The sequence below is a fragment of the Nelumbo lutea genome, chromosome 1 (assembly GCF_056320005.1).
Source record: "Nelumbo lutea isolate HS-2025 chromosome 1, American lotus-T2T, whole genome shotgun sequence".
Classification (NCBI taxonomy): Eukaryota; Viridiplantae; Streptophyta; class Magnoliopsida; order Proteales; family Nelumbonaceae; genus Nelumbo; species Nelumbo lutea.
In genome coordinates this window covers 192219142-192241451 of record NC_142684.1, presented here as the reverse complement: position 1 = coordinate 192241451, position 22310 = coordinate 192219142, and the positions used below count along the sequence as shown (strand labels likewise).

Sequence of the window (22310 nt, the reverse complement as noted above, 5' to 3'; positions counted from 1 at the left end):
TCATGTAGGTGCTACACTAATGAAAACAGTATTGGAAGCAATACCCTCTTGTTTTGTATTGTTTTCTCAGAAAAAAACGTTGTTCCAGACCATACCTTGGAAATCATAAAAGTATGGTCTGGAGCAATGCCAAATTTGGCATTTCCTGGGAAAACAGTGCATTGCTGCCAATGATGCAATTACGTGGCATCAAAGTGGCATCATCTTGGGCGTTGGATAATAAGATCAATGTTGAAAGCGTTGCTGCCAGCACTGGTACCATACAAAAAATGTCTATGTGAAAGCACCGGTTCCAAACAAAAAATAAGCATCGTTTTTGAGAAATTGGTGTTTATGACTTCACATCCTAGCACCGTTTTTCTTAGAAAACGGTGCGGTATTCCCAACACCGATGCCAAACACCTACCAAATGAATGCTTTAGCGGATGCTTGCGTTGAGCCAAATAAGCTTCGCAACCCAATCTGCACTAGGCCAGCAATATTTAACACAACTCGAATATAAGATATTGGGTTTGAGTTTATACTAATTGTCTTCTATTAAAATTGTGCGGATCTGTTTAGTACAATTAATAAGGCCATGTTTGGTTTACTGCCCCAGGCCTCGTTCTTTTAATTCTTGTTTATTCTAGGCAAGAATCGGAAGAATAAATAATATTAGAGTGTTTGGTTATAAAATTTTTGCCATGGTTCACATTCTTTTTAGAATGAAAAATCAGCCACATAGCACAAAAATTGAGTAACCTGCAGCATGAAAAATAGTCATGCCCCATCTTGCTCATTTTCATTCTTTGAGCAAATTTTGCCTACAAAATTGTTGTCATAGATGTTTACTTTTGTGAAAGCACTTTATGAAAAGTACTTTTGTAAAAGTAAAGTTCATTTATGAAAGCACTTTTATAAAAATATTTTTATGAATGCACTTTTATAAAAGCACTTTTACGAATGCACTTTAGTAAAAACACTTCTATGAAAGTACTTTTATAAAAGTATTTTTATAAAAGCACTTTTGTGAAAGTACTTTTATAAAAGCACTTTTACAGTAGTACTTTTACAAAAGTACTTCTATAAAAGTATTTATATGAAAGTACTTTTATGAAATATATATGCCAACGGATACATTGATTGTCGGCAATCCATTGGTATACATCTGTGCCAATAGTTTTGGAGACCTAGGCTGGCGATTTATGAATATTGAAAAAAAATTTTAAAAATGAAAATAAGCAACATAAGACACATTTTAGTTGAATTCATTTTTAGGAATAAAGTATTTGGTTCATAACAATATTTTCTCACTCTTCCCATTTTTATCTATTCTTGTCCATTTTAGAATTTCATCTTGGGTAAAAATGAGAAAAACTGAGATTTAAACCAAACATGGCATAAATATATCAATTTTGAATTAATTAGGGTGCAAATGGATCGAATTAAATTTGAATTGGGATAATTCAAATTCGTTTTGATAGAAAAATCATATGGTTTGAATTCGAATTCGAATCTGTTGGGTTTTATATTCTCATGTTTGAATTCGATTCAAATCATTTCATCGGATATTTGATAAAGATTCGATTCAATTTGAATGAATAATTTTGACAACAGAATATAGCACCAGCCGGAGTCTGAAAAGTTGTGAGATCTGAAATGGGTATTCCATATTGACAAATCAAAACATATATAACAAATAAAAATATAAAACGATACTGTGTAAAAAAGAGTGAGATTAAAATCTCAGATCTCTGTCTTAGTCTCACGTCTCTACCTCTCTTACCACTAGATACTAATCTAGCCTTCAACTTGAACAGCCGGCGAAAGCAAAGGGGATTTGGGGAATGGGGGCAGCAACAAGCAATACTACAATTATCGGAAGAACTGGAAAGCATGGTTTTTAAAATTAGACCGAACTGGATGATTGGACCAAAAAAACTGGGACTTGGTCAGGTGATTGGTTTCGATTTTTCTCAAAACCGGAAATTTGCCCAAAACCGTTGATTTTGGTCAGTAAACTATTGATTCGAGCGGTTTACCGTTTAAATGATTTTGACCGTTTTTTTTTCTTATTTTTTGTTAGAATGGGCCAATTGTTCGGTTCAAACGACCGAACCATTCGACCCAGTAACTGGACCCTTAACCGGTTCAGCCTCTGGATCGTTTTTAAAAACCATGCTGAAAATGAATAACAAAAAAAGTGTGAGGTGTGAGATGGTCTCGATGGAACTAGAAATGAAAAAGGAAAATGAAAAAAAAGGAGGAGAGGGAAAGGAGATTACTAGGATTGAATGATGTCAATGCATAGTGTCCAGTGATTTCCGTTTGGCACGCCCTGACGTCCGGCGATGGTGAAGATTGAACGGTGATGGCCTGTGGCAGTTAGGGGTGTCAATTGGACTGGACTTGGTCCAATCCGGTCCAGTCTAATGTGAGTCCATTACAAATGGATCTGGTCCAATCCAGTCCAATGAATATTTTGGATCATTTTGGACCGGTTCAGAGACTATTCAATCTGTTCAAATTCCTGTTAATTTAGATTGGTTTCAACTCAAACCTGATCCATTGACACCTATGTTCTAATCTTCTATCAATGGATCAGATATTGGCTCAATCCGATATAAACTCATTAAGGACGGACCAGGTCCAATCCAATATGTCATATTGGACCGTCCAGTCCATCCAAATTCAATGTCTTATTGGTCCATCCAATCCGTCCAAATAGATTTTGATTTGGACGAAGTCCAACCCAAAACCCATCCATTGACACCCCTAGTGGCAACAAGCAGCAACAACGTTTTAGCTCTGAAGATGAGAAAAGAGAAGGGTCTTTATTATGCTCAATCATGTTTATTTTCAAATTTCCGGGTTTAGATTTATTTAACTAATAAAATCACAGCCTATCACTTTTATAATTATAGGATCAGATATTTTCAGATCGAATAGGGGTGATTCAAATTCGATCCAAATTCCAAACAGATCCTATCCATCAAATTTGAAAGTCCGATATAGGAGTATCCGAATACGCTAATATCTCGAATCGGATCGCAATTTGATCAATTTAAATAAAAAATGATCTATTTATTACATGAAGTTCCAAATATTAAATCATGTGTACATATTTGGATGAAATAGTAAGGGTGACATTAAATGATTTTCATAGATTAATGATTGATTTCGTGTTAATTCAAGTTATATGTGTCATTAGTATAGAGTTAAACAAGTTAAACGTATTAATTTGACTTATACAAATCCTATCGTTATATGTAATAAATAGGTCATGTTATATATTGAAATTTTGACATAATTAATTAATCTATCATATTTGTATCAATGTATATATTTGAATACCCTATATTGGTACAATATAAAAATTAGAGGTGTAAATCAAGTCGGGCCTGGCATGAAGTTTGACCAGCACGGCACGATAGCCCATCAGGCATAGCACGATGGTCCGTGATGTTTTGGGCCGAGGGTTTGAGGTCCATAGGCCAGCACGACATGACACAATTATTCGTGTCATGTCACCCGCGGCCCACGACACGGCCGGAGGCACGGCCCATCACGGGTGAGCACAGCCCAGCCCGTAACAAGTCGTGCTCGGCCTGTCCAAAAACTAGTCATTGCCCCCCCCCCCCCAACGGCTAGTTTCAACTTTTTTTTGCAGGGTTTACATAAATACCCCCCCTAACAACTATATAGGGGGTATTTATGTGTTTTGCTTATGGAGGTGAGAAAAATTATACAAATGCCCCCCAATAGCTATTATATAACAACTAGTTTATGGGGCTTTTAGGGTAAAGTTATAAATAACATTATAATGACCAAAATACCCCACCCAACAACTAAAAAATAGTTAGTTTTTAGGGTATTTTGAGCAATTGAATTATTTTCAATTCCTATAAATAGCCATATCCTCCACCATTCTTCTCATCACACCAATTCAACAATCAACATTCAACAATTCTCTTATTAAGTTATTCTCTTAATCTCTTCAGTTTTCAGTCTTCATTCCCTCTCTTAGTCTCTTTGTCTCTCAGAGTCTCTATCTCTCTCAGTCTCTCATACATTCTTTGTAATTTGAGTGAACTCTGATAGTCTTACAGTCTGATTGGTTGATTGTCTGATTCTCCAAGTTAGCAATTTAGGAGGCTTGGAGCCTTGGATGTTGTCACATTAAAAGGTTTTAACCATTGAAATCAAGTTGGGATTTCTAAATCGGCAATCCGGGGTAAGTCTAATTAAATTAATTTTATTTTTTTAGAATTTGGAAAAATAAATGGCTAGCTCTTCCCAAAACCCCAAGTTTAGTAGCTCGATTTGGAGAATATTTAAAGTAGATGATGTTGAGGAGAAGGGGAAAAGTGTATTTTGCCAAAAATGTATAAAAGACTTTAGCTATTGTAACAAGGGTGGTACTGGCCATTTGACCAGACGTTTTCTCACATATGAGAAGGAAGAAGAAATAACTCACAATTTAAATGAATTTTTGAAATAATGGAAAATTAAATTTTAAAAATATTGGGAGAAGTCGAAGAACATTTTTTTCACCAATCCCACCATGGCACGTGATCCGTGATCTACTAACTCCTTCGATGTCTATAGGCTACAATTCCATTGAAGTCTTGTTTAGTTGTTTTAGTTGTACCAGGGCTGGCTAGATGCAATCATGAATCATGATGCAAAATATAAATTACAACTTTACAATTACAAGACAAAGGAGGGCACGGTACTACTACATGCACCTAATATTTCATTTTCACCTGAAGTAGATGATGAAAGTGTGTGTGAATGCTTTCATCATAATGTCTATAAATTTTGTTTAAATTGTAAATGTTAACAAATAATCCACAATTTTTTATTTTTTCAGATTATTGTAAATTTTGTTTTAATTTTATGTAATTTATTTGCTAATGAAATTTTGTATTTTCAATTTGTAACTGTATTGTATTTTTTATATTTTTATTAATTTATTCAATTTTCATATTTCATTGATCCAAGTATGAAGTATGAAGTATCCAACCATTGTATATTTCATAATTTCAATATTTGTATGCTTTGTAATTTGTATCATTATTCATTTATTCATTCAAATTTAAATGAAATAAAATTCTTAAATTCATATTTGAATTGTTTTATACTTTTATTTATTTATTTACTTTTTGAGTAATTGTAAATTCGTTATTATTTGTATCTTGATACCCATTCAGTCTAGCCTGGTATCTGACCTGCAGAATGGCACGACACGGCATGAACCTGCACGAGCCAGCACAGCATGGCATACTTTACACCTCTAATGAAAACAACATGAGAACATGAGTTGTCACTCCCACTTCCCTCTCCCATAAGGGCCATAACAGTATACTCATACACTTTTCCTAGAGAAGATCAAGCTTTATTTCAGTCCTACTGTCCACCCGTTAATTTATAAACTAAAAATATTATTTTTTTCATATACCCTAAAAATTAAATCCCTAAATTTAAAAACCCTAAAATTAAGTGGAAAAAACATTTGGTCATACACATGTCTTATCAAATAAGAGCCAAAGTTTTCTCTTTTTCTTTTTTTCTTTTATTTTAAACCTGAAAGGGCAAAGTTCATTGATAAATGCTCTAGCGTTAGGATGCATGTTCTCCAACCAAGTAGGAGTCAGTTTTGTTTTAGAATACTGGGGCCTCCATCTCCACTACAAAATTGGATTTGGTCCTTACAAAACCATTTTTACACTCCCTTATAGTCTTGCATTGGGAACAGTTTTGTGAGAATTGAAGCCCATCTCCTCCACTACATTGAATGGGTCCCATCACGAAGATTGGCTCCAAACAATTTTTCGATTTTCACATATCAATTCTGGCTAGGGGCGCCACTGGAGAGAGTTGGATAAGGTTTGAGTCAACCCAAGCTCAACATTAAGCTTGCTTATCAAAAAAAAAAAAAAAAACTCAACATTAAGCTTCAAACCGTTGGCCTGGGCCTGGTAACCCAACACAATTTTGTATTGTGCTCATATAGACTTGTTCTATTTGATTATATCAACGTAAGTAGAGGTTATGTTGAACTGGTTGCAGTGGTTGTCTGTTTTCTAGTCCTGAACCAACTTTCAATTGGTTGCAACGGTTCAGATCTGGGTCTTTTTTGGCTCTCCCTTCGGAGGACGAGATTGGGGTACTGCTCGAGGATGATCTCTGTTCTGGGTCCTTTCCGGCATTCCCTACGGAGGTGGGTTCCAGTTGCAGCAACAATGACGGAAAGAGAAACAGGGGGGAAGAGAAAGAAGAGAGAAGGAGATGAGAAAGAGAGAGAGAGGGAGAGAGAAGGAGAAGAAGAAGAAGAGAGAAGGAGAAGAGAGAGGAAGAAAGAACGGTTATTTTTTACATCGATAATTTCAATGTATTTATTACATCAATTATCAATGTAAATAAATTTTAAAATATAATTTTACACCGATTTTTTGTGTAAAATTACATGTTTACCAAATGCCAGTAAAATCAAACTAGGGTGTAAAGTTTACTCATGTTCAATTTTCCACTCCAAACAAACATAGCCTTAATGGTAAAGAAAATAGGAAAAAAAGACTACCAATGCCTAGCAAAAGGACAATCTAGAAATTAAAAAACAAAATATAGATTAACTCCCATGGAAATATCATCCTTGAACTCAAAATTAGATGAACGCCCTTTATTCGTGAGCCAATCTGCTACTTGATTTCCTTTCCTATGAAAATGTTCATACAAAACCTGAACTTGATGTTCATGAACAAATTGTTTACAATCTTCTTTCATACTGCTATATTTCCAAATCGTGTTGGACGATCTTGAAACACTCAAATAGTTGTGAAAGGCTCTCTTTCAATGGTATAGGATGGGCATGAAAATTGATTGCAAGTTTTTTGGTCTCCTAAGCAGCCCTCATTTCAGTGTGTGTGTGTGTATAAGTGCTATTAATAAATGTTGGGGCCTCACAACAACCATCCACAGTATATAATAATAAGGTATTTGAAATAACAAGTACGAGAAATCTAATAGCAGCAAAAAGGACGAAATCCAAGCAAAGACAAATAAAACAAGTATGCGCTGCAAAGAACACAAAGATTTACGTGGTTCAGCCTTACCGCCTACGTCCACGGGAGAAACAAAATTTGTTCTTCACTATGAAAGAAAAATTGAGAACAATACAAGTATCTTGCAGCTTGCAACCCAAACCAGCCCTTACCCCTGTACACCCATTCTCCCTTTCCTCTCAACCCGAAGAACAAAATAAGAAAAAAAACTCACTCTCATAGCAAGATCATTCTTTATTTTTCTCTCACCTTTTCTCCTCAAAAAGCCTTAACCCTACATACAAAATAAACCTTTTATATGTAAAACATCTTTAGCCTAAAGAGGGACCACACCAACTGTTAGATAAAAATTAATCCAACGGTTATAAAATAAGACACAATCCCAACAATAAATGCACAAATACATGTTTTATATATGCATAAAAAACAAATACATATTTTATACATTTATCCATGCATATATAACTAAAGAATGTTTTTATATAAATAAAAATGCCCAATGTTTATTTATATATTTTTTGTGTATAGGTTTGAGTTATGTTAATCATATTAAGGTGCGTAAAATAGTATAGATATGTATGTATATCATACAATATCGAGTGGGCTTAGGTTGGTTCAGCCTTGGGGTAGGGCGAGGCAAGCTTGGGTCAAACTCAAGCTACCAAATGCCTCAACCCCAAATTAAGTCAGGTTCGCTTTTTTTTTTTTTCTTTTGGGGGGTGTGGGGGTGGGTCCATCGCCTCTTTTTTTTTTTCTTTCTTTTGGGGGGTGTGGGGGTGGGTCCATCGCCTCTACCCTCCCCGGTGGGGCAGGTTTTTTGTTTGAATGATGGGTTTTGGGGCAGAGACGGGTTTTGGAATTCTACAATCCATACAGGTATAAGTAGGGTGCAGTATTAGGCTAAATCCGACCCTCCTCAACCCGCATATTGTTGGAAAGCATATAAATTTTATGTACTAGGTATTGAATTTAATAATTGATAGTTTATGTGTTTTTTACATACCTTAATCAAATAATTGGAAATTTTGTTGTTTATTTGTATTATTTTACTTACTTATTGCTTATATATGACAAGAAATAAAAGGAAATTAGATACGGGTTCTAAACCCAACCCACCCCTACCCTTGAATGAGAGGGGGGTAGGGTCGGGGAGGGTTTTGCTTTTTCATGTGCGGGGAGGATTTGGTTTCTCAAAATCTAACCCGCTATGGGCTTTGGGGTGAATATGGGTAGGACTGTTCACGGGTCGGGTTGGGTCGGTTTATTGGTGTTTTTCCAACCGACCCGACCTGATCGATTTACCTAGAAATGAAACTGAAACCGACCCAATACTAAGTAAAACCGACCTGGTCGGTTTGAATCGGTTTAGGTCGATTTTGTGAATGATTCTCTCAGTGTGAATGGTAAAGGATTCAAGTCTAACAAAGCAAAGGTTGGATGCCTGAAAATTAAAAATGATTTGATGGATTAAAACTAATATTTTATATATCAGAAATTTTATATATAATATGTATATTTCTAAAATAAAGCTGAAATATATACATATATATATATATATATATATATATATATATATATAATATCTGAAATATATTATATATAATATATCTAAGTCAGTTCGGGTTGGTTTGGTTTTGGTTTTCATACATGAAAGCTGAAACTGAACCGAACTATCGGTTTATATTTTTCTGTAACCCGAAACTGACTGATACTGAAGAAAAACTGACAAACTCGGGTTGGATCGAACCAGGTTGGTCGGTTTAATCGGTTTGGGTCTTGTTATGAACAGCCCTAAATATGGATTGAAAAGTTTAGGAAGACAGATAGAGTCTAGAATTTATAAAACCCTCCCCACATCCACCCTGTTTAGATAGATAGAGTCTAAACATACCTAGTTAAAATTAATTAATCATTCCCAATATAGTCAAATTTCGTTGTAAGAAAGTGAGAAATAGACCTTAGAAAAAAACTAATTTACAAAGACAAAATGGACATAAAATAACATTGGGTAGTTTGGGATTTTAAAAATGTTTAAAAGGATATTTCTTGAATTAATTGAGTGAGTGCTAACAACTAATGCAAAGCGTTGAGGGCTTCTCTATCGCAAAACAAAGAAACAAAGATTGGGTTCGGGGGCCGGGGGTCTAACTTTCACTTACCCAAAGTTATAAATTATCCTAATTACAACTTTACCCACGACTCGTTAAGATTGGGTCTCTCTTTCTGCTTTATTTATTTCCTTGCTGGTCAAAGGTGACAATGGCATTTACAAAATTCCAAATGTTACAGAACATGTCTCATCACAACAAACTAAAGGGCTACCATCTTCATTCGTACCACAATGTGGGTGAACACATGGGCCCAATTGCAATCTCTCATGCCCAACACTATCAATCCAAAGCTCCAATTTTTAAAATTTTAATATTGGTTTTCACCCATGATGTTATAATGTGACAGATAAGCGGATTTGTGGGCTATGGCCCACGAGTTTAAATCAGCCCCCACAACGTTCTGTAGCACATTTTCGCTGTATATCGAAAACATGTCTCAATGATAATATCTAGAATGATGATATATCATCTGAAAATATTCCTAATACAGGGTGGAATTGCATTATGGGACATTATTGTGGGGGCAGTTTTGTAGGGGGCTGATTCGGTCTCATGACCCACCGTCATCATTGTGACGGTAGCAACGAGAAAAGGTAACGTGTCAATGGCTCTTTGCCTCTCTCCCTCTCTCTCTCTCATTGTTTAAATATCTCTTAATTCACGAAAGTGAGAAAGCTGCACACACATTCAACGGGCCCAACTCTTCAAACCAGGCCCACCATCTCATCTCCACAGTCCACATTCCACAACATTTCAGTGTGATTGTTTGTTTCCATATGCTAATTCCATTCGGTCGGGAAGGGATCGGTTACCAACAAAACGCTACCAATTCTGTCCCAACGAGTCACGGCAGCTGTATATTAGAATTATCTCTCATATAATTCACAGGAATAGAGTTGTTAATGGACTAGTCTTGGGTTAGATCCGTCCAAATAAAAATCAATTTAGACGGATTGGATAGAGAAATAAGATATATTGAATTGGACCAGTCCAATGTATTAATTGGATTGGATTAGACTCGATTTATCCGTAATGGGTTTATATTAAATTGGGTCAGATTGAATTAATATCTGATCCATTGATAAAAGATAAAAATAACAGATGTTCCAGATATTGAATCAGATTAATCCAAAATGGTCCAAAGTATTCTAGGATTGGATTAGACGAAATCTGGTCCAATTGACAATCCTACATGAGAGATATTTTTAATGTGCAGCTTGCAATGATCTGTTGGGACATGTAAGAGCGTCCTGTTGGTAGCAGATCTTAACTTTATATAATTAATTGGAATATCAAGTCCTCGTCGAAGAACATAGTTAACAGTTCGATATGCTATTTGCAGCTTTCGGCGTGCAAATTAATAGAATTGGTTAATTAGTTAGAGAAAGAGGCAAGTCCTTTTCGTAGCTGGATATGTTTGGAGTAGAATTTCTGTTCAGGGCTAAAAGTCGTTTGGTGGGCGACGACGATGTCTCATAAGGTAGATTTCTCGTAGCTGGTGGTGTTTGGTTGATGAACAATTAATCAATTTGGAAAATGATTTTTTTTTAATTTGAAAAATTAATTTGGGGGAATGATTATTCAGTTGAATTCTTTACTCCAATTACAATTGGAATAGGTAAATTGATGCTAACACAAAGGCGGATATTAGTATTTATGACGGGAGTATTTAACATTTTAAATTATTATAGATTTGCAATGACAACGATGGCTGTGATCAGCAATCCAAAGTCCAAACGCTAGGCATTTGTCATTTTCATGGATAACGAGAACAAGCGAGGGAAAATTACAAACTCAGTAAAACAGTAAATCAATATTTTACTTTGGAACTCACATATTTTCATGTCATGCAGATATAAAGTCAGTTGGTGTTGTTTGTGAAAAAAATGTGGGTTGGTAGAACATGGCTAAGCTAGCGTTGACGGAAAAACAGTCAATATTTGATGAATAAGTCGGAACAAACATAGTCAGCCCTCGTGGAAATATGTAGAGAGTGTGTCACAAATGAGCTTTAAGTCTAATATTTTATGATTTTTAATAAAACAAAAAAATTTAAGGCGGTCACTATCATAGAATAAGAGCATTTAGGATTATTAATAATTAAGCACATACATTGTATGTGAGAAATTTTTCTTCAAATTAATTATTTGAATTTTAGATATATCATAATTTAGATAAAAATTAAAAATTAACAAAAATAATAATATGATTAAAAATAAATTTGAATGCCCGTAGTAAATGTACAAGTGCATTGTGCACGAAAATTTTAAATAATAATATTTTTTTTTATTATTATTCAATTTTAGTCATGGGTAAAAATAATTTTTATTTAACATGATGAATATATAGCATTAGAAATGTTTCCAAATGTTTTCGGCAAAATGCTGTATTTTTTTTTATTTTTTGTGTTATATTATTTAAATATCTATTATTCAATTATGACATTCTCTAAAAAGTTAGATCATTTATTGACCATAAAGATAAGAAAATGGCTTTGCTTCAATTTAGTTTTAAATTATATATTTCATCTACATTATATAAATAGTTCTTACTTATCACAAATAATTTTTGTTTGATATAATTAATATATAATTTTTTATATATCTTTTTATTATTTGTACTTTTTTATTACATTTTAAAGATTTATTATTTAACTATCATGTCATCAATTAATCCATTTGACTGAAACCACTAACCCACTATCCAAAAAGAAAAATATTTTGATTTTTAGGTCTTACATTTTCATCATTGATAAAATTATTTCTTATGTATAATAATTATTTATGTTCAACATAATGAATGTATAATATTAGAGAAGTACCCAATATTTTATCTTTTATAAATATATAACATTAGATATTTGCCCCAAATTTTCTCTATTTTTTATTTGTGTGATTTTTGTATTTTTTATATTTTTATTATTTGACTATGATAGCATTTCATTTCTAGGTTGATTTTAAGTTTGACATTTCATTTTCATCATCTACATTTCATACTTATCTTTGTTTTTTATAGTAAATATACAATGTTACAATATTAGAGATATGCCCAATTCTTTTTTTTTTTTGTATTATATATTTAATTTTTTTTCTTTTTATTATTTAATTTGGCATTCTTTATTAACCCATTTGACCCCAAATGGTTGAATTGCTTACCCACTGCCAAGAAGGAAGAAAATGGTTTTGTTTATAAATTATTTTTCAAAATATTTATTTTTATACTATTAAAATCAATATTGTGGATTTAATTAATAGAATTTAATAATGAGAAAACTATATCTTAAATATACAAGTTAATGAGAGAATATACCTTAAATATGAGATTTAATGAGAGAGAATAGGAAAATAATTATATTTTCAATTGGTTTTAAGTTTTATATTACATTTACGTCATTAATAAAAACATCTCTTATTTATCATATTTGTTATTGTTTAATATGTCAAATATATAATGTTAAAAATGTTCTTAGTTTTTATTAATTTATATATATATATATTGCATTTTATCTATTTTTAAATTTTATTATTTAATTGTGGCAACATGAATTACCCCAAAATGATTTAATTTATTACCACCACCTAGATGAAAAAACTATTTTTTTAGGTAGCTTTTAAAAGTATAAGTTTTTATGGTATTAGAATTATTAATTTATTATGCATGGATTTAATTAATAGAATTTAATGATGAGAAGAAACAAAAACGCTTTAAATATATGATATAATGAAGGTGAATGCAAGTTAATATCCTAAATGTTGCATTAATGAGAGTGAATTGAATGCATTGAATACCTTAAATTTACCTCTTTCAACTCATTTAATATTAATAATTGATTACCCTATTTGCCCTCATTTTTTATCAATAAATTTAAATATAAAGGGGTAACTTTTGCTCTTAGAAAATTCTAGAAATATCATTGAGGCTATTCGTGCTTTTAAAGTGGTATAGACATTTATATATGTATTTTTTTTCTCCATGTGACTATACAACGAATTCGTATTAGCTGATATGTGTTGGCTATTTAGCAAGCTGTGGAGCCAATGATAATGTTCCACGTCAGTAATAAATTCATGGACCCCACATTATTGTGGAACATTATCATTGGTTCCATAGCTCACTTTTGGCAAAAAATTAACCCAATCCAAAGAAAAGAAGTTAGGGTTTCATATTTTGTTATCTGAATTTGATAACCGGATCCAACTCGGAAAAAAATTGAGTTGGGTCATGGATCAACTTGCAGACCTGATTGTCAAGCCTAATTGGGACTATTTATATATTGGTAGAAGCTTCTACTCTTTAATCTTTATTATTTAGTCTTTATTCTTTATTGCTTACTCTTTGAATTGTTCAACTTTTTTTGTTTTATTTTTAAAAGTTTAAGATTAATCCTTTAATATCGACATCTTTCATGAATCTTTCTTTATTTTTTAAATTTTCAGTTATTTTTTGGGATAGCCCAAATTGGAATCAACCTAACCTGAACATTTAGGGTTAAGTCTAGTATTTCCCAACCTAACCCAAAATTCAACTAAATCAACCCAAAGTGCATGACCAAACCAACCAACTAAATTGTTAGTAGGGATGTTCATAAATAAATTCAAACCAACCAACCTGGCCCAACCCAACCCGATTTGGCCAGTTTTTCTTCACTATCGGTCGGCTTCGGGTTGTAAAGATGGGTAAACCAATAATTCAGTTTGGTTTCGGTTTTCACACGTGAAAATCGAAACCGAACCAAGTTATCTGTAAATATATTCTTACTAAAATATTATATACAATATGTATATTATTTAAATATATATTTCAGTTTTAAATGTATTCCCAATAAATATATTTTCATTCAGTTTTAAATATATATTAGTTTAATATATATTTCTGAAATGTATATTTCAGTTTTAAATATATTTCTAGAAAATATATTCTGAAATATTATATATAATATGTATATTTCCAATATATATATATATATATATATATATATATATATATATATATATATATATATATATATATATTTCTGAAATGTATATTTCAGTTTTAAATATATTTCTAGAAAATATATTCTGAAATATTATATATAATATGTATATTTCCAATATATATATATATATATATATATATATATATATATATATATATATTTAAAGCTGAAATATATATTTCGGAAATATATATATTTAAACCAAAAATGACCAAAACTGACCCAAACCGACCCAAACCGATTAGGTCGATTTTACTTAATAGGGTGTCGATTTCAATTTAATATTTAGGTAACCTGATCAAGTTGAACCGATTAAAAAAAAAACTAGTAAACCAATCCAACCCAACCCATAAACAACACTAATTATTAGGTCTACTGAACAGCTATCGCGTCCAGCTAATCCTTCATACGTGAATGGGGATCGGCTTCAATCAAGGCTTGTCAAACACTATTCGAATAACCTTTTCAGCCTTGCATCGGGAACATCTCTATACTTTTATGCTTTATTTCATGGGAAGATATTCCCAATGCAAGACTATGATGGTTGTTTGAATGGGCCTTGAGTACTCAAAGCCGCAATTTTAAGGATGGAGCAATAGATACTGATCCAATGAGCATCGGAGGACAGCCCTGTCTATTACTATACAGAGCCCAATTTCTACGCCAGCCAAAATGCACGTATACGTGCAATTAAGCACACCCATAACCCTAAACGCTACTGGAAAAAACGCCAGACCAAATCAGCCCCGATCAAAATTGTCCCACAACACATCCCGTGTATTAGGAATATCTCTCCATGATAATTCTAGAAATGATGGATGTTTTCAATATATGATAGAAATGTACTGTAAGACGTAAGACATTTTGGGAACAATTTCGTGGGGCTGATTTGAACTCTGTAAACACAGGATACTGTATCAATCACGACATGCCACGTCATCATGATTCTTGGGCCACAGACTATCGATATGACGTGCGTTATCGTGATTGTTCCAAGGCCCCCACTTTTCTTTTGGTAGTTACACTTACACACACAAGCAAGGGCCTGGGCCGCTGGGCCCGATACCCAAGGGCTTCCCCTTCTTTCAAAAACTCGTTAATCCCGTAGCCCGTAGGTAACATTCCTTCAAAATTTCCGAAACAATACAAAATGTATTTGTTAATTGAATTTAAGTCCCTCAGCTCTGTTGAACTCCGCCGCAAAGGGCCAATAGCAGACCGTTCCGCGTTTTCTACATTTGTCTTCCCAGCAAAGTTTCCTTTTTCTCCTTCTGCTTAAAAAAAGAATTTAATAGTTTAATTAAAAAACCCCCTTAATAGAAAAACAAAAACAAAAAATTGATTAAGAAAACTCGGTTTTCGCGTCCGAAAGTTGAAACTCGAAAGAGAGAATTCTTCCAACAAACGGCCATATACGCAAAGTGCTTTCGCACCATCGCAGAAATTGTGAGAACCCATAGATGGTCTCTCGGGCTTGGCCGGAGCTCCAGCAGACCTCTTCTATAGTGGTTCTCCCTCTCTCAGCTCTTCCTATCTCCGGGTCAGTTCTCTCTCTCTCTCTCTCTCTCTCTCTCCCTCTCTCTCTCCCTCTCTCTCTCTCTCTCTCTCTCTCTCTCTCTTCAATGGTTATTTGAAAATGCGGACTTTTAATTTGTATTTTTTCCATGATCTTATAATAGCTTGTATAGTAATTGGACCTGCTGCAATTGTTTACTGGAGTGGTATGTTCGAATTTTTTTGCTGATCATTCTATTTTCTCTTTATGAAGAGGTAGACGATGAGTGCTTTCTTGTTATTTGGAGGTGATCTAGGGTTTATTGTGCCTGTGGTTCTTTTTGGTGATTCCATGCAGTTGTGGGATGATTAGGGCTTCGAATTTTGAGTTTCCAGTGGCATTTTTCTACAATGGTTTTGTTATATTTGGTTGCTTAGGAACTGTTTGTTGAGTTTTAATTCTATTTTGGAAATGAAGCTGTTCTGGAACTTCGAATAATTTTGTGTTTTATTTATTTTTTACTTATTTATTTATTTATTTATTTATTATTTTTTTTTTTTTTTGGGGGGGGGGGGAGTAAATAAGAGGAAAGCCCTTCTTTGTGTGGAATGTTTTTGAAATGGGGATCTAATGTTATTTCTTTTTCTTCTTCCAATTTTTCATAGTTTGGTTATTTGGAGGGAAAAAAAGAAAACTGAAAATTGGAAATTTTCTTTAAATTCCAAGAGCAGGTGACCACCATGCACCGGTTGAAGAAAGCATCCAGCTATTTTAGGGCTTTGGGCTTTGGCTATTGAGATATTTTATCTTCTAGAATCTCCTGTCCATGTTGGTCGTCTTCCTCCCCATGTGCATCTTTGGCAAGCATCAACTACTTATGGGAAACTCCTTTCAATTTTTCTGACCTGGAGTACACGTTTGGGAGATGGACAGAATTAGCTTCCCCGTTCTCTTGAGCAACAAAAAAGAGAGAGGAAAAGAGTAACTTATAGCAACAGAACAGGAATTGGGCTTTCGGCCGGTTCTTCGGATAGGGTTCTCAGAGTTTGATACAACTGTTGCCATGAGCAGCAGAAACTCAACATTAACACAATCCTGCAACTGTTATAAAGTTGCAAGCTTGACTGAGACCATCTTGGACACAAACCAGACCTCAACTTTGGAAGATCGATATGTTTTGGGAGAACAATTGGGATGGGGCCAGTTTGGTGTCATCAGGACATGTTCAGATAAGTTGACTGGAGAGGTATTGGCATGCAAGTCCATTGCCAAGGAAAGATTGGTCACACAGGATGATGTTCGCAGTGTCAAGCTTGAGATTGAGATAATGACTCGGTTATCTGGGCACCCAAATGTTGTGGATATCAAGGCAGTTTATGAGGAGGAAGATTATGTGCATTTAGTTATGGAGCTTTGTGCTGGTGGAGAGCTTTTTCACCGGTTAGAGAAGCATGGGAGGTTTGCTGAGTCCGAGGCTCAAGCTCTTTTCAGTCATTTGATGCAAGTTGTGATGTATTGCCATGACAAGGGCATTGTTCATAGAGATCTAAAGCCAGAGAACATTCTCTTGGCTACAAGGGCCTCCACCTCCCCAATTAAGTTGGCGGATTTCGGTCTTGCTACCTACATCGAACCAGGTAAGATTTACACTCCTTGATTTTTGGTTAAATTTGTTTACTGTTATTATATTAAAATTTAGAAGTTATATTGTTCTGTATCATAATGATTTGAGTTTTCTAACTGAACAGGGCAGAGTCTGCATGGTACTGTAGGAAGCCCATTTTATATAGCTCCTGAGGTACTGACAGGGGGCTACAACCAGGCTGCTGATGTGTGGAGTGCAGGGGTCATCCTTTATATTCTTCTAAGTGGAATGCCACCGTTTTGGGGGAAGACAAAATCAAGGATCTTTGAAGCTGTCAGGGCAGCTGATCTACGGTTTCCATCTGAACCTTGGGATCGTATATCTGCATCCGCCAAGGACTTGATCTCTGGAATGCTTTGTACAGATCCTGCAAAAAGGCTGACTGCTGCACAGGTCCTAGGTATGTTGACTGTTTCACAGTTTGTTGTTCTGGAATATATGTCATTGATGTTGTAATAATGAGATTTTGGCCCCTAATTTGAGTTTGAGGGTGAATTGTTAACCTGGGGGCTCTCTTTTTGAACTGGAGATTTGGGTGCAGCTATCTTGCAAAGCCTTCTAACGTAACACTCTAGCCAAGAAATTTAGAAAGCATAAAGAAGATTTTGGTATTATGCTGTAGCACTTCTATGGCTATCTTGTTACTCTAAATGTTTGCAATCATTCAGTCACAAGGTCAAGGGTTTATAAACAGTTATGCAGTGATGAAGCTGTTGTTCAGTGATGGCCACTTAACACCAGACCACAAAATTCAGCTTGTTTTTTGTTCTGATTTATCCTTCAAATTTCTCCTTTCTCCTTGAATGGCTGAGGCGCTGACTTTATTTTTTGTGTGATTTGATGTATTATCTTTTTGAATGCAATACTAAATAATTGTAGACCCTTTTTTCTTTTTCTGCTGATATGAAATGGAGTAATCACCCCTATGTTTAGGAGTTTGAATGATCAATGGTGTTGGAACAAGAGTGGAAGAATTGGTTTTTGCATGTAACTGAGTTACCGGAGAAATTATTACCCTCTTGGCATTGGTTAGGTCAATTATTTGTGATAAAAATTGAAGTTATTGACTTAAGTTCCTTCCTACATTGGTACCTCAAAGCCCATGTTGGTCGAGTTGCTTCCAATCTAGTCAAGGTAGAGCATCCAAATTTAGTTTGTCTGACATTTAGAGTACCTTTTCAACTTCTTTGATGCCTTTACCCTTTTTTTGTTTCCAATACTGTTATCCTCATCTTGCAGATCACTCTTGGATAAAAGATTGTTGGCAAGTGAATGAAGAACCAAATGAACATGACAGTGTGCAATTGGACCTGGGTAGCAGCTCTTTCTCTATCCCATTAATTGCTAGGAATATGGATTTCAGCTTTAGTTCCCCTATTTCTGGCAACACCCAACCAGGATATTCTCCTGCATTCACATGTAGATCATCATTCTCATCTTTCTTGGTCGACCCCACCACCCCTTGCTTGGTATCTGGTGGTTTTTCTTTCAGCAGCTGTTGTGAATCAAGTAGTCTGGAATTCTCTTCCCCAGTTCCCTCAATGCCAAGCTTTGCATTCTTTAGCCTAAGTCCTGTGACTGAGCAAAGGAGTAATAACTCATTGGGTTTCATGGCAAATGTTTCTGGAGTTCAGGCAGTTCAGAGTGGTAAACAATCTTTTCCTTCTTCAACTTTTTTTCATCCTGTAAATAGTGTGATCTAAACAGATCTCCTGGTGGCTTTTACAGAGGCGAGTGTTGGAGAGCTCATTCTTTTGTCAGATTCTACTGTTTGCCTTGGGCAAGAGGGAGAACAAACAGCACATAATAAGGTAGTTGATGTGCGAAGAGGTGGAGTGACACCCACATCTAGAGTATTTGGCATCCATAGCAAGAGAAATCATACGATTGGACTTGGGGAGCTTGAACAGCTTGATCTCATGGTGACCGAGTCAGTCATCCGCTGGGCATCATGCACGCATCTCCCAACTGCTCCATCTCTTAGGTCCTCCCTTGTATGTTGATGCTTGTAACAGTGGATTGTAGAGAAGGAACAGCAGACTCGGGTCAGGACTTGGACAACAAAGTTGGTGTATCCAGTTAAAAAATTTGGCATATGTGACGTGTTTAACTGTCTACCATATAATCGAGTCTGAATGGGCTTTACCAAAAAAAAAAAAGGCTTAAATCTGGTGCTTGAGCCAGTTCTAGCTAGGCTTTGAGTGGGGTTGTGTGATGAATGGTGGTGCTTTTCTAATCTGAGTAGCTGTTAGTTCTTACTGCTAGGTGCTAGCATAGCCAAGTAGCAAGTTGGGCCAATGGGGTTGTACCACGTGTGTATTAAATCCATTTGAGCTTGAAAGCTCCAAGTTTTAGTGTTCATGTTATGTTTGATAGAAAATCTCTCTCTCTCTCTCTCTCTCTCTCTCTCTCTCTCTCTCTCTCTCTAACCAGTGGATGTCAAATTGGAATTGGTTTCTTGAACCCTGTAATCCAACTGAAGGCGTTCTGTAAGATGTTTTGTAGTTTGTTTGCTGCTTATATTGGAATTATGCAACCTAAAAAAGCGTTGGGAAACATGATATCGAGGCATTTAAAAAGTGTAAGAACTTGAAGCTAGAGTTAAAGCCCCAAATCAGTCCACAATAATGACTTCTAATGGCTTTGTGATCTTGAACTAAAATGGAAAACGAAACAATCGTAACTTGTAAGTTTTAACATGACAAATTGGTTTGCAGTAAGAATTTCAGGAGTCCACTCGCCTGTAAATTGTAACCACGCTATAACTTAAAAACCACCGAAACAATTCATTTTGAGTATCTTTAATAGCAAGGAGGAAATGATTTTGTATGTTACCATAATACAAATGGCAAACCGTTCACTTATATTGGGACCGACTTTTTCTCAGCTGAGTCAGCTCTAGTGACATCCATGTTGTCTGTTGGGCGGTTGGGCCTAACTAATACTAACATTTAGCTCAAGTAGATGGTTGATCCATCAAAGGGGATCATGGACGATTGCAGTGCCATTTACTAATCCCAAAGCTTTCATATTTTCCACTCTGTCTAGAGTGATAAATGCAAGAGTTGCTTATGGAACTCATTTACCAGCATTCCTCCTAATATAGAGATCTTCCAATTAACAGAAGTCTATCAAACGTTTGTAACCTATATTTGTTGTTGGATTACTCTTGGTTAAGTCACTCACTCAGTTGCAGTGTGCTATTGCTTGTGTTAACTTGTTTATTTGTTTATTTATTCTGTGATCTGAAATTTGCAAACCACATCCAAATTGGTCATATTAGTTGCATTTCGCAGCATTTACAGTCACCGCAAGTGTTAAAATAGAGATGAAATTATGACTACAGAATTCTAAAACTTGGCTTGTAGGATACTCTTAACAAACTTGTTGGGAATGGACTGATCAGATGCAGAGATAAATCGATTGATACAGATGTGTTCTAAAAGATATGTTCTCAGAGAATAAAGGGGAGGTATCTTTATAGAATAAATAAGATATATCCAAAAAGTAAGTTGAGGGCAGAAAATTCCTTTTGAATAGAAGTGGCGGATAGTGGGTTTTGACTGATGGCCATACATGATTGGCTACCACGTTTATGAAAGGCTTCAAATTGTTTGCCTTGGGCGGGAGCCGAACCCGGGTCTATTGTTTGGAAGGCAATTATCTTAACCGTTGGACTACGAACGCTTGTTGATACATTGATGCCTACTAAATATATTAACTCATGCAGATTTTCTTACAAATTTGTTGAGAAGGAACAAAATGGTTCATGCGGTGCGCGGTGAGGATGACATGATAAACACAAACCAACCATCTTCCAGACAACTTTGACCTCATGATTCGTTTCGTTCCACCACAGACCTGTTTCATAAAATCTAAAAACGCGAAGTGGGTGAAAGACTGGATTCCTCCACATGAACTTGGAAGCTGAAGTGATTGTGATTCTTGTTTAGAGGCAAAAAAAAAAAAAAATCTCTCCAATCTCTTTCCTTCGTACACTCAGAATAAACTATGCAGATGGGGTGTAAGATTAATTCAAACCCTACAACTCTCATCAAATTCTCCACAAAAACAGCCATCGTATTCTCCTCATTCAATCCACTCCAACCAGGGCCAAGGATTCGCCCAGTTACCTCCACTTTCTCTTCTCACAACCAAAACCAACAAGAACCCATCACAACTAGCCCCACCACCACCACCCAAACTAAATTGCCAAAGCCTGAGAATTACAGTGTAAAGTTCAAGACACTGAGGGGCTGCAAGCTTGGCATCTCCAGATATCCAGATTTCGAATACAACGCAGAGGGAGGGACCGGGACAGGAACTGGGTTGAAGAGCGACTCCGGCCTCCCGAATGAAATTTCTGTATCTTTTGATCTGCAAACACTCTATATCCCACCACTGGCAAGTTCGACGACAAAGTTCCTGGGATTGCCATTGCCACCATTTCTAAAGATTGACATTGCCCCAGAGCTCTTCCAAGGGACCATCAACGAAGAAACTGGAAAGGTAGGCTTCTCAGATTAACCTAGTTGGTGGGCAGAGGCAGAGGCGGGAAAAGAAACTGATAAAACTTTGTTGTTTTTATAGGTTGATCTTGAATTCAAGGCGAGATTCTGGTTCTCCGTTGGGAAGATCTACAGAGCACCTCCACTGGTGGTGGAGACCGTGCTGACATCAGAGGAATCGAATGGGAAGATGAGGAAGGGAAGAGGGACAAAACTGGATAGAGAAGGGAAGTGTAGGTTAGTTGGGGTGGCAACGGTTGTTCCTATAAATGATGTTTTCATGAATTTCTTCCTCGATCTTCCAACCGAATGCCTTGCCGATTTGAATGCTATAATCAGTGTATCTTGTTCTAGTTAGTCCCGATGCAAACTCCAAATTTCATACACAAGCTTAATCTTTCATTCTTTCCAACATGTATCTTGTTTCAATGTAATAGAGAGAAGAAAAAAAATGAAAACCACATACAGTAGTAGCCTTCTGGAATTGCAGGCTGGAGCTTTACTTCCATATTATCTCTGCACTTCGATAT

General features: G+C 35.3%; 2 protein-coding genes across 2 annotated transcripts; both read left to right on the top strand.

Annotated features, from left to right (window-relative positions):
* Nucleotides 1-15328: 15328 nt before the first annotated feature.
* Nucleotides 15329-19652, top strand: LOC148880072 (calcium-dependent protein kinase 26-like). Its single transcript, XM_088961891.1, has 5 exons — nucleotides 15329-15672; nucleotides 16359-17264; nucleotides 17376-17672; nucleotides 18512-18919; nucleotides 19001-19652. Exons 2-5 carry the CDS (start codon nucleotides 16691-16693, stop codon nucleotides 19273-19275), a joined length of 1554 nt encoding a protein of 517 aa, XP_088818017.1. The 5' UTR covers nucleotides 15329-15672; nucleotides 16359-16690; the 3' UTR covers nucleotides 19276-19652.
* A 1494-nt stretch (nucleotides 19653-21146) lies between these two features.
* On the top strand, nucleotides 21147-22284 carry LOC148880071 (ATP-dependent Clp protease ATP-binding subunit). Its single transcript, XM_088966670.1, has 2 exons — nucleotides 21147-21781; nucleotides 21863-22284. Exons 1-2 carry the CDS (start codon nucleotides 21284-21286, stop codon nucleotides 22136-22138), a joined length of 774 nt encoding a protein of 257 aa, XP_088822796.1. The 5' UTR covers nucleotides 21147-21283; the 3' UTR covers nucleotides 22139-22284.
* Nucleotides 22285-22310: the final 26 nt, after the last annotated feature.